Raw genomic sequence first — 16,655 nt, 5'->3', positions numbered from 1 at the left:
GTTGGGCTCCATTGCTGAGGAGATTGTGACCGATGGATGCTCGAACATCGGCACTCAACGACGGTGTTACAGTGCAATACGTTGTTCTGATAGGGCGTCGACTTCAAACTCACTGAAAACACAAGTAAAGAAACATGTCCGGCAGCTGGCTTATTATTGAGAAGGTTTGTACCTTCGAAAAAATACAAAATACATCACTTCAGGTCTTCGAGCTCTGGTCGGTTCAGAGGAGCCTCGACGCCTAAAACGAAGAATGGCGACTCAGACTCAGGGGAGCCAGCACGAACGGCGACTGTCGCCAAATCTCCCCGCCCGCCATGCCCGAAGGTAGGCTCGTCCCCCCTTCAAATGCTGTTTGTCGCTAGCTCTTCTTTTGCATTGTGCAAAACTTGCACGAGGTCCTTGGCCGTCGGCCGGCTCATAGGTGCGTACGAGAGACACTGCTCGACCAACTGCCGCACACTGGAAGGGGCCTCGAGATATTCCCGCCTGTTCTCGTGTGGTACCAACGGCTCCTGGCGCCGGACACGCGCCACGAGCTCTACGTCTGACATGGTGTTGCCCTTTTCCTCAACTAACGATTGATATGGGGACACCCGCGTGAAAATCTCGCTCATCAGAATACCGAAGGCGAAAATGTTGTTTTTCCGCGCATCCATTGGAGACGAGCGCGTGAGCACTTCCGGCGCTAGCCACGCCACCTCGCCCATGCCATACGAATACGCGGCAGTCTTGCTTGGGCCTCCAAGTTTGGCAGAGCTTGGGACACACTCGAACAAGCTAAGCTTGCAGGTCATGGCGTTATTGACGAGCACCTTGCGGCTAGACAATTGCTTCGCACAGAGATTTTGCTCCGTCTCGTGCAAGTATGCAAGAGCTAGAGCCACATCGCAACACATCTGGAGCTTCGTAGTAACGTCAAGGTCCACGTCCGTATTCGACAGCACTGTCTTCAGATTGTTCTTGTCCATGAATTCGGTCACCACAGCAAAGTCCGTGCCTGCTAGCCACGTGACGCCAACCAAACTCGTAATGTTCGGGTGCGAAATTGTCGCAAAGGTGCGCGCCTGCGCCATGAGCGCCTTCGTAACGAAAGAGTCCGTCACCTCAGACTCCACACGCTTAACGATTACCTTCCCGCCGTTGTATTCGCCCACCCACAAACGGCCTGTGCCGACAGACTTGACGAGAGATACGTCACTCTGAGGAAGACGGAAGTTCCGCAGGAACTCGTCGTTAGAAATGAAGGAACCCTTGTCCGCAGTCGCATCGCTCTTGCTCATCAGCGTTGCAGTGGCTTCGTTGTTGTTAGAATTCGCGTTGGCGGCCTTCCGCTTAAAGTACATCCGGAGGATGAAGAACGCCAGAACCACAGCGACCACGACGACCAATATGATAATCACGACTAAAACTCCCGTAGACACACCGCTGCTGCTATCCCCCGCGTTCACGTTTTCTCCTGAACCAGAATTGGAGCGATCGCTGATGGTCGTTCTAAGACCATTCGAGGAGGCGCTGCTAGATGACGAGCTTCCAGATCCGCAGGTAATAGTGGTCATGGCATCCTTAAAGGCAGCCATTGCTGATTCTGTTGCTGTAGATGTTTTGCAGGAGTTGTTTACCTCGGCTCCAACGTTTTCCAGCAGGTTCGCGTAATTTTGAGAGGACATAGTGGTCGTTTCGTGGACTAGTGACAAGTCCACAGAGCTACAATAACAACCACGGCACGTCAGTGAAGAATCAGGGAAGAGCGGGAAATGCACCATGTAAACGCACATGTCGATGTTGGGATTGGAGAACTTGAACTCGTACAGGATGCTCGGAATTCTGGTAAACTCCGTGTTATTCAGATCGCTGTAGCATCAGCATGGATAGCTTTGTAAGTTTCCCGGGAATAAACATTGGAGCTGGACAATTTTACTTACACTTCGACCAGTGAATTAACATCGTAAGAGAGAGCCAAACTATCCATCGTCGAATTAACGAAGTGTCTGCTCACCACGAGTGTCAGCGTGTGAGCATTCTTCCTGCAGCAGATCAATACCATACGCATACGCACATGTCTTTTATAATGTCTGGGAGCTTCAGCACGAAGTTTTCAGACTCGAACGCCACGTTGTCGAACGACCTGCATGCCATTAACGAGCATTAGAAGCTGCATTTCCACCAGTTCGATTTACTGAGTGGGCGCGTACAAGTTGTAGACGTTTGTCAGTGCTGCAATGTCGAGCGGAGACTTGGAGGATGTCACGACTGGCTTCCCGCTCGCGCCCACGATGCTCCTGCGAAACGTATGCAGTCAGTACGTTGCCGCTAGCTGTGCGTGCCCTTCCCAACAGCAGCCACTCACAGTTGGCCTAGAATCCCTCCATCCGTCATATCCAGCTCCAGCGCTTTGGCCTGCACGTTCACCTGGAAGTTTGGATCCATCGACACATTCGCCTGCAGCTTCGTCGCGTCCGAGCCGCAGTAATAGGACGCGTTGTTGTTGGTCATCAGGAGCGTGGCATTCCCGTCACAGACCACGTTCATCGACGAGTCGGCCTCGACGCGCCCGACCGCGACGGCGGCGGCGCCCAGGACGGCCGCCGCTGCCGCTGCCAGGAGGCTCCGACGCGCGGGGCGCATGCTGCTGCTGTGCGAGGCGTCGGAATTAAAATGAAGCCGCGCCTGCTGCTTTGCCTGAACGCCGACTGACTCTCCCCCGCGCAAAAAATGAACCCAACGCGTAACCCATAGTGAAATCAAGTGCGGACAGCCCTAACCGCGACCAGGGCAGAAAATTTAGGCATACCGGGGCCAAGTGAAGGACCCCAGGACGCAGCTTATTTCCGGTGCACTACCCGCTAACTTTACGGCGCCTTTAGCTTCGCGTGAAGGTGTCCTGCGCGCTGACCACAGCGGCGGGGCCGCACTCCCTCTGCATGGAGGTGCTCGGAGCGCCGCGCTGCGCCAGTGCTTGGAGTCCCGCAGCACGGAAGGACGGCACAGCAGCCAGCAGAAACGAGTCGCGCCGCAGGCGAAACCCCTCGAAACCGGGTGCGGCCCGGTCCAAACGGGCACCGCGCGCGGTTGACTGGACCCATCGGGCTGTGGGCGACGATGCAATGGCTCAGCGCCGCCAGCGATATCAGCCGCACGGTAGCTACAGAGAGCGGAGCTCGCCGTCGTCGGGCGTCGGGTGCTCGAGGCTTGAGCGGAGACCACACCCACATCAATTTGTAGCCACAAATGCGTCAAGCGGGGGCGACTTGACAAAAATCCACCCTGGTCCAACGCCTCTCAAAAGTGATTGACGGCGGCGTTATCAAGTCTGGCGGCTGGATTGAATTGACCACCAAGCAGCCGCATGGCGTCGAATGTAATGGGCTTTAGCTGGCTGCTGCTGGCGGTGGCGCTGTTGCTGCTCGAGTGTCGCTGACAGGCGCGTCCCCTCTGTGTGTTGTAGAGCGGCAGCGATCGCGACTCCGAGGAGCAATGGGACGACATGGCCATCGTTAGGGTGCGGGACTGCCTGCGATAAGGTCTCGAGAGGAGGGAGTCTTATGCGTCTGCGCCTGCTGCTGCTGCTGTGCTGTACAGGCGTTTGAGGAGGCGCTGACGGACCAGCGAGCGCGAGGCCCCGCGTCGTCGTCTGGCAAGGCGGCTGGCAGGTGACGGACGCTGCGAGCGGCTCGACTGATATCGCTGGCTCACGTTGTGATTGATGATGTCAGGAAGCACAAGGTGGCTTCGCGCTCGAACGGCAAGAAGGCTGCAAGAAGCGTCCCGATTGTGGAGGAAGACGACGACGAAGAAGAGGACCAGCATGACGAGTACGGCCACGCCGCAGCGTCTGCAGCAGCGGGGGTAGGAATGTATGGCCAGCCGAACGCCGCAGCATACGGAGGATACCCCGCCTACCAGCAGCAGCAGCAAGGGCACCATCAGCAACAGGCGTCCACTGACGTGTACCAGGCCGCATACGCCCAGGCGTACGCGCAGCTTCAAGCCCAGTTCCAGGCCGCTTACCCTGCTGCAGCAGCACCACCACCGCCACAGCCGTATGGAACGGCAGCCATGCCGGCGTTCGCAGCTCAGTCACCGTACTATCCATCGGCAGGATCTGCCGTTCCACCCGCCCCGCCGATGCCGTTCCTCGGTATGCCCGGCGTCGCTGCTACTCCATTCCCACCCAACGCAGCAGGCTCAGACGACGGCTTGGCGAACGTGCTCATGGCATGGTACCAGTCAGGATACTACACTGGCCGTTTCCAGGCCATGCAGGAGATGAGGATGCGTGGGCAGCGGTAGGAACAAGGTTAACCAGACTCGCTGGTCTCGCGTGCAGCAAATAATAAAAATAAAATCTTAGCAGTGAGATGACAGGCAAATAGATCGCGTTGGCTTGCAATACTCCAAAGATACTAAAAGGCAGGCCGCCTCTGACTCCGAGCGACCGATCTCGCGCTCACTTTCTTGATACAAAGTGCTGCATCTCCACGCCGCTCGCGCTCACTGGCGCTTCTTGATGGAGGCGTGCTTGGCCGTCTTGGAGCTCTCTTGCAGGAACTTGACGAGCCAGTAGAACTGCCGCAAGAGGAACACGCAGTTAGCAGCAGAAATCCACACAGAGGTCGAGACGAGCGCAAACCCACCAGCGCCAGCATGTGCAGACCGACGAGGCCGCCCACGAACGCGTTCATGCCGAAGCCCAGGTCGGAGCCGAGCAGCAGGATGCCGTCCGCCATCGTGTCTTTCGGTGCAATTTGAAATGCAACAGATCCCGGGGATTGTGCAAAATGTACAAATTCTCACGTGAAATGTACAATCGCTTACTTCAACTTCGACCTTCATTCTGCAAAATGCGGGGCACCGCCGAGATGCCAGGTAGGCGTGCGCTTCCTCGTGCTGCTGCTGACGCTGCCCATGGACTCACGCGTGCGTCGCTGGAAGGCTCGTACGCCCCGGTGTGCGCCAAGTTGCGCGCTGCAACCAGCGAGATCGTCGACTGCGCGGCCGAATTCTGCCACGAGCTGGAGGCCGCCCCGCTGCTGAGGGGTGCGCAGGGTAAACGCGCGACAGAGCCGCCAGCAGACCCAGGCACGGAGGCAGCTACCACGACATTCTGTGCAGACAGCGAGCGAGGTGGTGGGTCTGTTGTGGCAGGAGGAGAAGCTCGGGAACTTGGAAACGAGCGGCCTCCACATGACGCGAGCGTCGAACACGCTGAAGCGAGTGAAGCTGTGAGTTTTAGTGACTTGTGTGGGCAAGAGGGGCGACGTAGATGTGTCAATGGCTTGGTGGAGAACGTTTCGAGTGGTGCGAGGGTGGAGGGTGGGGCTCAGATGCAATTGGAGGTAGCACAAGTTGACGACGCCATGCAGCTACACACGAGGTTAGTACGGAGATTGTACAGTGTGCCAATGCATTCGGCGTAGAATACATTGACGGCGTTCTCGATTGTGTTAGCGAGTGTCAGGGCGAGGAAGCTAGGGGGTGCAAGAGCTGTTCTCAAGGAAGGTTGACGTCGGATGAGTATTGTGCAACCTTTGAGGATCGTGGGGAGCACTGTGCAACGTTGGGATTGCCTCCCGTCCCCCTTGATAATTTCCATCTTGAGTTCTCTACTCTCAAGACACGTGGTGAGGCACTTCTCCATCAAACTGTAGCGCTGTACGACAAGGACGCACGCGATTGGAATGCAAACGTACCGGATGCGTGGTCCTGTAAGGAAATCTGCCTTGATGTTCTCCCAAGGCAGCTTTCGTGTGATGCTGTTCAAGAGCCTCAGTCCCAGGAAAAACTCATCCTATCGTGTCAACCGCGACGGATGCAGTTTGACTGGTGTGAGATTATCAAAACCGGAGAAGCATTCCTTTACGAGGATTCGGGTAGACTTCTCAAGGCGATGGTACGGGCGAATGCCCAAGTGATGCTGTTCGTGAAGGATACCGACGTCTCGAATGTGTTTGATGGTGACTGGGGATTGTCATTGCACGGTATGTTTCCTCCTCGTTCGATGGAGGGAGGTGGTGGGGACGTACAGAACCTACTCTTTCCGTTCGAGTTGGTACGGGACGATGATGAAAAGATTGCGAATGCTCCATCCAATCTCATTACGATTGCAGGCAAATACTTCCATGATTTGCAGCGATCCGATGTGTCGTTAACGAAGGCATCTCTGAATATACCTTCCCTGTGGAACCTCTCGGTTGCTACGAGTCGACTGGAGGGGTTGGTTACAGAGGAGTTGAGTACCATGCCAATGGAACCGAACTTACCGACAACTTTCAGTTGCACGCCAATTGCTGCACAGCTGGACACGATGGCATCAGAGATGACAGACCAAAAAATGCTACTAAGCACCACAAAAAATGGTGAGCTCGACAGCAGCGCCCGGCAAGCTAATCACCAGTCTCCAGGCCGTGAAAATTTGGCTGTGACAGCAGAAGATGATTTTCTAAGTACCGACTATTTCTTGAGTGACACTTTTCTCGGATGCAATTGGAGCAGGCCACCAACAGAAAAAACTATCGCTGATACAGCTGCACGAGAAAACACGGGCGATTCCCAAACACCTTTAGAGTCCCATCAACTTATCCAGCAGATTGCTCGACCAGCGCTGTGGGATTTAATGCGGAAAGAGATGCTCCCGGTGGGCGGAACTTCCTTGACGAGTGCGTTGAACTGCGTCTCGCTGGAAACACTGGAGGCGATAATCTATCAGCAGTGTCGAGTTGTGAAGAAGATGAGTATGAACCCGTCAGCGTTCTCAAGCCTAGACATTAGTGAGGCCTGTGCAAGCCTCCGTCAAGCTTCATGGTTGCATACATTGCGGTAAGAGTGTGCTTCAGCCTGGGTCATACTAAAAATACTAACGTGATAGCGATACATGCGTGACAGTATCGTGTCTATCAGTAATCTATCGGCGACCGACGGCAAGGCAATATTGGCAAGAATCCTCACCAGCTCCAAATACAAACTCGTGTTGGGGCCATCCAACTGGAAAGATCTCCTGGCATTTCTGAAAGTACTCGGCGGAAGTGCGCTGCCTGAAGAATCCATTGTCAGCAACGATTTGGACAGCGGCGTAGAAGTGGATCTAGCGGCCCAACCGCCTCGCAAGAAGCAACGAGTCCTTAATCCGCAAAATGAGGCTCCGCCGGTTCGGGTTTTATGCTCATTCCGGTTTCTAGAGCAGGTAAGGAGTGCTTGCTTATGCCCATGTTGCCGAAGTACAATTTTGACTTGTGGTCACAGGTCGACCTTCTTGATGATTTGTGCACGGAGCAACAAATATTCTTTATTGAGCGAGATCTCCCAACTCCAATCGACATATTAGTCGACGAAAGGAACTGTATTTGCGTAGTGGCTGGGGCTACTATCCAAGGTGAGTAAGACCGTTGTTGAGGAAATTATGTTGCCCTTGAATTATTGAAAATCCTGACATTCAAGCGAGAAGCCGAAGCGAATCTGCGGGCTTTTGTTTTCAGCTTAGCTCGTTTGCAAGTCGAGGTTCAGAAGTGTTGGCTTATTATTGGTCTCTTGTGCACACGTCTGATTGAGGTGTTGACACCAGTTACTCATATATACTAACATCGCCCGTGATTCAGTTTTAGATATCTCTCCTTCTGCCGACATGGAGGATGCGATCAGTTTATTTTACGCAGCGCTGGTGCAGTTTCGAGTGACAATTCAAGTGTTTACCTGGTAAGACGTGCGATACACTCTACATTATGCACATTTTCTTACTTCAATCGTAGTTTTTCCTGCGAGGAGACGAGTTGCTACATCCGTGCTATCGTTGATCAGTGCGCCGAAGCCGCTCTAAACTGTCATCGCATATTGCCTCGCCTTTGGTTTGAGCGGCCGTTCTTGCTCGAGGAAGAATCCCAATTTGAGCGTTTTCTCGTCTCCACGAAAGTCGTCAACCACTATGCAGCGCAGTCATTGCTGCACAAGATTTGCATGGAAGATCTATTCTTGAAAGGGTATTCCAGTTTTCTGATGATGCTGGAACGATTGCGAACTAACTTTTCGTTAACTCCCGTCGCAGCTTTGATGAGCTTAAGCTGCTCGTGCAAAATGCAATCACCGAAGAACAACTACAGCTACTTTGGGGGTAAGTCATTTTGCGCCGTTTTACGTGTACATTCAACATATTCACTCGTGGGCGAACTAGATTTATGCAGCAACACCATGGGCTTAATTAACAATGCAGTTCACCAGCCAGGAAGGACTACTTTTTTTTAAAAAACAACGTTATTGCAATGGTAAATCCTGTTTTATTTGCTGTGTCAGTTAGCCTCAGTAGTACTACTAGGTAATGTGCGAATGCCACAGCAATCGTGTAACTGAAAATCAACACTACGTAGTCTCGATGTGCTCGTACGTCGTAAGCAGATGATGTCTATTGTGACCTTCACTGATAGCTACAGCGAAATTGGTCGCACTTCAGCAAGTTCCGTACACAATACTGCGGATTGTCTTGACCATGACGTCACCCCACGCCATAATGTCAGTGGAGAGCTCTTGCAGCGTGTCTTCCGGGAGTGGGAACTGAGGCCGATGAATTCGCAAGAATGCTGAGCGCTTCATGGTGACTACAAGCTCGTCTTCACAGTCACTACATTTCGTAGATGGGTTTCTTTTCGCACTAAAGACGGCAGCTGCTGAAATATCCTTACGGACACGGTTGGCTGGGTTGTACGGATAGAGTTCGTCTTCATCAACAGAATCGAGCACCACGATCCCATACTTCTCCTCCGGATCCATCTTTGGGAAAAGCAGCGAACTCGTTTCCATGGTGATGTCATTTCGAACACTCGACGACACTCGTGCATTGTACAAGCTACCGTCAACAGAATCATAGTCATCCCTGACCGTAATGTGGCCCAGCCGCTCGGTTATACTGATCTCCATATTTGTCAGATAGAACACGGCTGCATCGTACACTTGCTTCATAGATTTGACTCCAGGAAATTGCACAATATCGAAGCGCACACCGCAGAAATCGCCCTCCTCCGACTCAAACAGTTCGTCCGAACACGTTGTCCTATCGACATCCACAAAGTGTATGGGGTCCATAACGAAATTGTAGGCGTTGCGAAGTTTCTCCTCTCGAATGGCCATGAGCTTGGCCTTGCGCTGGCCCCAGTCCTTCGGGAGGCAAATGCGAGTGTGGAGCGGGTGGGTCCGTTGGTCTCCCTATTGCAAAAGACATTGTGAATTCTAGATTCGAAAACAAGGTCTCCATGTATACACCTACGAGACACCGGCTCATAGCCGATTGCATTTCAGCAACCTGGAGCTGCTTCTTCCTGGCACTGTCGCGCAGCTTCGCGTTCTCCTGTTCGGCTTGCTTGAGCATGGCGTCAACTTCAGATTCTTGCCCAGGCTCTGCTGACCGGAGCGTCAGCACAGCCACCTGCGATTCGAGCTTGCGAACCTCTTGGCGCAACTCTTTGGCTTCCTCCTACAGAAAGCATCAAACTTTGCCTGAATCGATCGAGGTGGAGTATCCGCACCAATTTGTGGGCGGCTTACCCGTCGAGCAGCGTATGTGCACTTGCGTCGTTTTTGCCCTCCGTCCTCGGCCTTCATTGTTTACCTGCTCTGGGAAATTGCGAAGTGACGACACGTGGCTCGTAACTATTATTAATACCTACTGGTATACAGTGCGACCTCCCGTTTTCGCGGAGGGTGGACCATAAAAGAAACGAGAGGGTAATAAACTATGCCATGGACATTAAAATGATTTGCTATTTGATACTGTATTTCACTTAATCCGGGCCTTATAAATGAAGCCTGTGCGGCACCAGCAGTTGCGAATAGTTCATCGGAGATCTTTTAAAGCCCTCAGAGCAACACTTCATTGCGGAGACGAGATCCACAGTCTTATACCATGTTGGCGCTAAGACAAAGTTCGTGTTTCTGAGTTAGTGTCAGCGAAGTGTACCAGGAGGGGCGACGCAACATTTGTACGACACAGAAATGTTTAATGAGAGCAGGGGTATGAAAAGGTCTATGCACCCGAGTTTAAGTCAATCTCAGAGAACGTGTCATCCCTCCCTTGATTCAGGGAAAACCTTTGAAAACGGAGACGTGCACGCCACTTGCGCAATCCAGTCCTATCCCAAAAGCTATCATCCGAGTGCCTCCGAATGTGCGGAGTATTATTTCTAACAGTTTATTAGAGGTCAGCAGCCGCGAAAACGGGGGGTCGCACTGTATACATGTACTCCAGTAGGAGTATACATGTACCCCTGTGAACACAACCAGGGATGACACTTTTTTCTTATTACTGTAAGTAACGTTAGTTCGCAGGTACTACTTTGTAAACTACTATAATAATTTGTAGATTCAACTATTAACTGCTACAGTAGTAGTACGATAGTACTATCGAACTACGCCTATATCCACTTGTCGTGAACCTACCCTTCATAACAGCGTGTCATGCCCCCACCTCCTGGAACCCCAGGTCCTGCGTCGCGAAGTCGTACTCGTTCATGGCCAGCAGCAGGCTGCCTAGTGACACGCGGCCGCTGGCCCCCGCGGCACCGCGCTGCCCCGGGAGCGACGGCGACACCGCCGCGAAGCCGTCGAGCACAGGTAGGTCCAGGTCGTCGCCGTCCAGAACCACGCCCAGCGGGCCGGCGGGCATGCACCTTCACCACAGTGTTGCCGCCGCCTAGCACCCAACGCGCGCTCGTCGCCATAGCAGCCTCGAAGGGTCTTTCTGCTCGGGGTCGCATTGATTGATGCGCCTGGAAAACATGCGCGCCACCTCAACCTGCATGAACTTTAGGACGTGCGGGTGGGTGAATTCCGTCACCCGGCGATCCTTCGTTTCGTATCGTGCATGGCAGAGCACTCGACTTCCCGAAACTATACAAAGTATCAGTTGCCGTTTTGGTAAGTTTCTTTCAGTTTGAGGTGGTTTCTACCCCCGTACGAGCAAGGATTAGTTTTAACGCAACTACAAACCCGACAAGGTTGCGTCAACGAGGTGCAGCAGACGTCGGATGGGGCCCGCTCGCGCATTAGGGTCTTCCTGAATGACAATCTTCCAGCGCAATCAAGCGAATCCTAGGAGTTGATGCCAAGACGTCCACACGATGGCTTGGTCGTCATTTTAGCAGCGTGACTGGCTCATGCGTAACTGGCGCGGTAATATCAAGGATATCGACGCAGCTGAGGCAACTATTCGTCAAGCTGCAAGACACTATACAATAAATAAATAGCCTTAAACTGCGAAACAGCTCGAATGACTGAGTGTACCGAAATCAGTGCTGGTGATCTCGTGGCTGCGAAACCTTAGGCGGAAGTCAGGGCCACGGAAATCGCTTGAGAGCTCGACTTGGACGTTGAAAACGTAAGATAGCTGTCTGGTGGTTGCGAAGAAGAATGGGCGAGTGAGTCTCACATGCGTAGATCACGGTGCAAGCGGCCAATGCAGTCGTCCATTCATCCATCCCGTGATTCTTGGAAGTACAAATTAGTACTCTATCTCCACGGGGTGAGCTACTAAGTACTATTGTAGCAGATGGAACGAAATTGCGCATACTACTGGTTAAAGTAGTAATAGTACTGTTATTGTAGTACTATTTCGTGCTGCCCCGTCGGATCACTGTAAAACCCTGGACAACATTACGAATCACTATGACGCAAGCAACGATTACATCATGATTACAGGGGCCTGGTCTACATGTATTATTAATACACGGAGGCATCGGATGGCACTCCAGATGTTGAATGCCGCGTGGTCAACATGGACCGACATTCGTCATGATCACAAGACCGATTGCAACGAATGATGATGTAACGCTTGGGCAGCTGACACACGCTTTTTTTTTTAATGAAAGTCTCCAATGATGCAGCATGACTGTCTTCTGTCGACAGCACAGCATCCACGCGATTAAATGGATGGTCCTCTAGTCTTTGAAGAAAATGCGTGCACCGTTGAGCGACCAGTCGAGCAGGTCAAACTCGCGGCGATTTAACTCAATGCGTTTGGCGGTGAGTTGCAGCGTGTGCACCTCCTCCTCGTCATCAATCAGCTCAGCTGTCGTCTCCTTCTGCTTCTTGGCCGCCTGCTCGCGCTTGCGGGCTTCACGCTCTGCCTGCTTTTCGTTGTAGGCCTCCTCCTCGACCTTGTACTTGCGTACCACCTCTTCAAACCAGTGCAGCGCGTCAAATTGCTGTTTCACAAAACAGCACAAATACAGTTAGCGTGTTGAATAAGCACTACGTCTCACACGACACTTACCTCTCCCTGGTCAAGAATCGCAAGAATGTAGGCAACGCCGATGGCGAACCCGTCATCAGAGAAGTAGGACTCCCTGCGACGTGTGTTCTTGTACATGAGGTCTTTTGCCTGCACAGTTGTCTCCACGTAGTTGATAGTAAGCGCCGGGATGATGGTGTAGAAGTTCACCAAGTGCTTCTGCTCGTCACTGGCAGTAACATCCTGAAAAACCTTCACCAACACCTTGAAGTAGTCGTTATTCTCGGAAAAGTTCTTGGCGAGCGTCGAGATGACCGAGTCCAAGTTGCGAGCCGCCACAACCGTCTCGCGAGACAATTTCGCCCCAACAATCTCGTCGCGAACAACTTCCCCTGTCTCTTCATTTTTCTCTTCCACCACGCCATCACCAGCGTACGCTTCAAATTTGAAGTGCGTATGGTTCAAATCCGGTACGAATTTAATGGCGTTGCTGCAGTAGTTCATACCGGCGGAGCGAACCATGCGTACGTAGCCTAGCGCGTTACCGATCTCGGTGATTAGCATGCGGAACTGGTCCAAGAACGTTTTGCCAGAATCCGACACACCCAACTTGCGGATATCCTTGTTGAACTGGAATGCACGATCAAATGGATATTTGTTGTCCACTTCCTTGTCATCACGGTGCTTCTTGTACCAACGCTTTTCCCGTTGCAGATAACTCTTGATGTACTCGTCAAAGAGAAACTGCGAAAAGATATCAAACTTCTTCGTCAAAAACTGGTACGTGAAGTTGACGGTGGTGTTCATAATACCCATACCATGCGTGCGGATTGAACTCGCGATTGAGTGAATGTTGATCGAGTTGAGGTGTCGTGATCCCTTGTCACTACGGCGTTCGAGGAAGAACTGCTGGTTTAAGTTGTAGTTGTATCGGGCCACGAAGATCTGGATGTTTCGCATGATTTGTAGGATATCCAGTCCTTGATCAAGCGAACCCATTGGAAGATGATTGTCCGCAAGACTCAACCCGTATTTGTCGTTGGCCAAATTGCGCATTTCCCCGTACGTTTTCCAGTCGTGAAGTGCGACAGTAGTTAGATTGTAGAACGTACTTTCGAGATAATGTGTTACCTGCTGCCGTAGGTCCAGCGTCTTTCCGTGCAATCGAATAGGTCGAAGGTCCAGGTAGTAATGAAGCACCTTGAAGTCGGCACTCTTCGGATTGGGGGCGTCCAAGTGATCCAGGTGCACCGAGTGAACGTGGAGGCGGAGATCATTTTCCACATCCTTGCACAAATTCTCAACAATTTCTTCCTCTAGGACTGATTCCATAAACTCAGCGTATGCCTTGACATACAACTCGTTGTCCGTTTCATGCTGTGCACCACGGAGCAACTTGATAGCGTCAAGGAAACCTCCCACCACGTACTGGATACGGTTTGCCTGTTCAGGTTGACTGTAAAGATCGGAGAGGAAGGGGTGAAGCAGCTCACGGCTCCAGTAAAAGAAAGAACACTCACAGGCACTTCGAATCTTGCGCTGGAAGTCACTGAGGAGACGTAGCTTCCAAATGAGTTTCACAGGCTCGCCAGCATCTTTGAGACCCATCGGTACGGTAGTGTCCATATCGCCTCCCTTCTCACTAGTAGCACTGCTGTTGTCTGGTGATATCATTGCAATTTGAGCGGCAAGATCGAGAACAGTGATCCGCGTGTATGAAAATGATTCGCCGGAGTTCAGAATATCTTCCAGTACTGTCACTGCAGCCAGAACATCGAGTTTCGTGTCGTCAAACTTTTTGCTAGCTTCAAGATGTGCCTTGAGCGGACGGAAGAACGAGAAAAGCGAGTGCGCCACCTGACGTAGCAAGTGTGACGATGACTCTGCCAGGATGGGGTTCTTCCGCGCAAACATAAACTCAACCGCCTTCAGGATCTCGATGCAAGTGTACAATGGCCTCACAACACGTTTTGGCATCGGGATTTGGAGCGACAAGTGCAAGTTAACCAGAGTGTGCATCATGGTCTGCACCCGCTTGGCTAAAATCAATCCCTTGAGGATCAGGTTGCCGCGGATACTAAGCGTCCGAGACGCATCGCCCATACCCCGCGTGGTCGGCTGAAAAAAAGACTCCATCCGTACTAACCACGCACTCAGCTCCAATTTCGCGGTGGTAACATCAGCTGGGAACGCGTCGTCAAGCGAGTGGAGGTATTCACGGCGGAACTGCACGATATCAGTGGGATGCAGTTTCTTTGATGTCATCGGCGCATACTTGAGCAAAAAGTCTGGCATATACCACATAATCTTGCCGCAAATGGTCACACAAGGAGCCTTCAACTGTGTCTCCCACAGTCGCTTGAATAGCACAGGATCTGCCGGAACATTGGATGGCTGAAGCCTACGAAGCAGCACGTACAGCCCCGCTGTACCAACTAGATCGTTTCGCTCGAACGTCTCCGTAGCCGACGTAATCGCACTCTCAGCGATACTCAGCCGCGCACTAATGCAATGCACAAACTCTTCCAAAAAGACGCGGTTTGTGCGAATGTCGATCCTCGACTCTCCTCCACTGCTGCTGGCTCGTCGGCCGCCTCGTTCGCTGTCACTTCCGTCAGCGTCATCGTCGTCCTCGGCCACATCGCCACCAGAGAAAACCTCGAAGTCCTGTTCGATACAGCTCTGGAAAACCTGTGCACTCATGATCGTCTGATCCAAGCTGACCAGGAGTCGCTCAAACTGCTTCACCTTCTCCACCGTGACATTGTAGCGCGGTGGATCGGAACGCACGTACTGCATCATACGCTTGTACTTGTCCCACGAGGTGACAATGTTCGGGTTGTCGATGACAATCGCATCGATAGTGATCATGACTTCTAGCAGGCTTGCCAGCGCGTCGAACACGGGGTGGAGGTGCACAAGCTTAAAAGTGGACTTCCAAAGCTTCTGGAAGCTCTGGTACAGACTCGCGAGCTGGTGGATCATGTTGATGGTGATGGCGTTGCATCGGTCCACGAAGTTGGAGATGTCCTGGAAGAACGCGAGCATGCGGCCAATGTGGACCTCGTCCTCGCCGGCCTTCACTTCACCTTCCTCCCCATGACGCGCCTGGCCAAACATGATCAGCGCCGGGTAGAAGTTGTCTTCCACTGTCACCTTGAGCTCCGAAATCTCGTCGCACAGCACGGAAAACACCGTGAGGACCTTGTTAAACAGCTCGTTGTCCGTCTTGATGAGGTCCTGCACGTCCACTCGTTCCGCCGGGTGAAGGTACAGCTGGATAGGGTCCGCCTACCGAATCAACAATTCCATCAACACCGTTAGCTTCGCAGTCCAGCAGCCACAATCAACACCCCCGAGACTGCCGCACCCAGTATCCCCACACTTCCGACATTGCTGCCGTGATCGCGTCCTCGATCTCCTTCAACTTCGTCTACAGCACCAAGACCACCACACACGTCGTCAGCAACGACGTCCCTGCGTCCACAGCGCCCGCCCGCGCCGTCCGCTCACCGTGTGGTCGTTGATGACAGCCAAGCCGCGCTGCAGCTCCTCTCGGATCGGTTGCTCTGGCAGCAGCAGCAGCAGCAACAACAACGTCAGTACGTGCACGGGGCTCTCCTCCCTCCGGCGGCGCCGCACCTTGCGCGTCGAACTCGGAGAAGGGGCTGCCGAACTGGTCGTCGGCCAGGTTCCAGTTCTCCGTGATGGTGGACAGCGCGTTGCTGTCCTTGCGCTTCTTGCCCTTGGTCACGCCGAAGTTGGACACGAAGGACGACTGCCGCCCGCGCACGCCGCTCATGCTGGCGCGGCTGCTGGTGCGCGAGAGGCGCGAGGCCCGCGAGTCCGCGCGCGAGCGGTTGTGGCCGCTGGCCGACGCGCGGCCGCCCAGCCCCGTGAGCCGCAGGTCGCGCGCCGACACGTCGGACGCGCGCGAGTCGGCGCGCCCCATGTCGAAGCGCGTCGAGTCCGCCCACGAGGCCTTCGAGTCGAAGCGCGGGCGCTGCTGGCGCCGCGACGGGGACGGCAGGTCTCCGCTGGACGCGTCCGAGACGCTGCTGCTCACGCTGCTGCGCAGCGCCGCGTCGCTGTCGGCGCGGCGGCTGCGCGAGGCCTGCGACTTGGCGTCGTCCTCGGCGGCGGCGGCCTCGCCCGCCTTCTTCTTCCTGCTCTTCTTGTCGCTCATGGCCGCTGACGAATGGGCGACTCAGATTCTCCCTCCCCCTCTTCCTACAGTTGATTATGCACGCGCCTGTAGGATCGGCACGCGGCGACGCGATTGGCGCAGACAACTTCAAGCTGGAAACCACTGTAGGAAGCGGCCGAGCGGCCTACATGACGGACCGCAGCGCCGCCACTCGCCGACATTCGCGGGCAGTCACAGAGCAACACTATCCGCCTACCCTACCTGCACGTGCCTGCGCGTGCGTACATGCAGCTAGCAGCG

The 16,655-nt window shown here is 53.5% G+C and overlaps 6 protein-coding genes across 6 annotated transcripts; 2 read left to right on the top strand and 4 right to left on the bottom strand.

The window, feature by feature from the left end:
• Positions 1–344: 344 nt before the first annotated feature.
• Positions 345–2,628, bottom strand: IUM83_07381 (TKL protein kinase; the record flags this gene model as incomplete). Its single annotated transcript, XM_067931670.1, has 6 exons — positions 345–1,707; positions 1,777–1,854; positions 1,926–1,991; positions 2,060–2,128; positions 2,196–2,282; positions 2,351–2,628. 6 exons carry the CDS (start codon positions 2,626–2,628, stop codon positions 345–347), a joined length of 1,941 nt encoding a protein of 646 aa, XP_067799027.1.
• Positions 2,629–3,349: 721 nt separating this feature from the next.
• On the top strand, positions 3,350–4,293 carry IUM83_07380 (survival motor neuron protein; the record flags this gene model as incomplete). The annotated part of the gene is made up of 4 exons (XM_067931669.1): positions 3,350–3,361; positions 3,449–3,502; positions 3,583–3,653; positions 3,717–4,293. 4 exons carry the CDS (start codon positions 3,350–3,352, stop codon positions 4,291–4,293), a joined length of 714 nt encoding a protein of 237 aa, XP_067799014.1.
• A 551-nt stretch (positions 4,294–4,844) lies between these two features.
• IUM83_07379 (uncharacterized protein) lies at positions 4,845–8,195 on the top strand (the record flags this gene model as incomplete). Its single annotated transcript, XM_067931668.1, has 12 exons — positions 4,845–4,869; positions 4,936–5,225; positions 5,328–5,377; positions 5,452–5,478; positions 6,496–6,819; positions 6,886–7,183; positions 7,243–7,372; positions 7,445–7,522; positions 7,596–7,692; positions 7,746–7,973; positions 8,039–8,104; positions 8,165–8,195. The coding sequence occupies 12 exons, from the start codon at positions 4,845–4,847 to the stop codon at positions 8,193–8,195; spliced, it is 1,644 nt and encodes a 547-aa protein (XP_067799090.1).
• Positions 8,196–8,436: 241 nt separating this feature from the next.
• IUM83_07378 (uncharacterized protein) lies at positions 8,437–9,585 on the bottom strand (the record flags this gene model as incomplete). Its single annotated transcript, XM_067931667.1, has 3 exons — positions 8,437–9,189; positions 9,251–9,457; positions 9,529–9,585. The coding sequence occupies 3 exons, from the start codon at positions 9,583–9,585 to the stop codon at positions 8,437–8,439; spliced, it is 1,017 nt and encodes a 338-aa protein (XP_067799091.1).
• Positions 9,586–10,435: 850 nt separating this feature from the next.
• IUM83_07377 (Peptidase C19, ubiquitin-specific peptidase, DUSP domain) lies at positions 10,436–10,645 on the bottom strand (the record flags this gene model as incomplete). The annotated part of the gene is made up of 1 exon (XM_067931666.1): positions 10,436–10,645. One exon carries the CDS (start codon positions 10,643–10,645, stop codon positions 10,436–10,438), a length of 210 nt encoding a protein of 69 aa, XP_067799069.1.
• Positions 10,646–11,915: 1,270 nt separating this feature from the next.
• On the bottom strand, positions 11,916–16,394 carry IUM83_07376 (upf0681 protein; the record flags this gene model as incomplete). The annotated part of the gene is made up of 5 exons (XM_067931665.1): positions 11,916–12,182; positions 12,251–15,499; positions 15,579–15,641; positions 15,722–15,777; positions 15,851–16,394. 5 exons carry the CDS (start codon positions 16,392–16,394, stop codon positions 11,916–11,918), a joined length of 4,179 nt encoding a protein of 1,392 aa, XP_067799094.1.
• Between the last annotated feature and the right edge of the window lie 261 nt (positions 16,395–16,655).

Source organism: Phytophthora cinnamomi (genome assembly GCF_018691715.1).
Source record: "Phytophthora cinnamomi strain GKB4 chromosome Unknown Contig6, whole genome shotgun sequence".
Lineage (NCBI taxonomy): Eukaryota > Oomycota > Peronosporomycetes > Peronosporales > Peronosporaceae > Phytophthora > Phytophthora cinnamomi.
The sequence above is the reverse complement of the archived record's forward strand: the minus strand, read 5'-3'. Positions and strand labels throughout refer to the sequence as shown.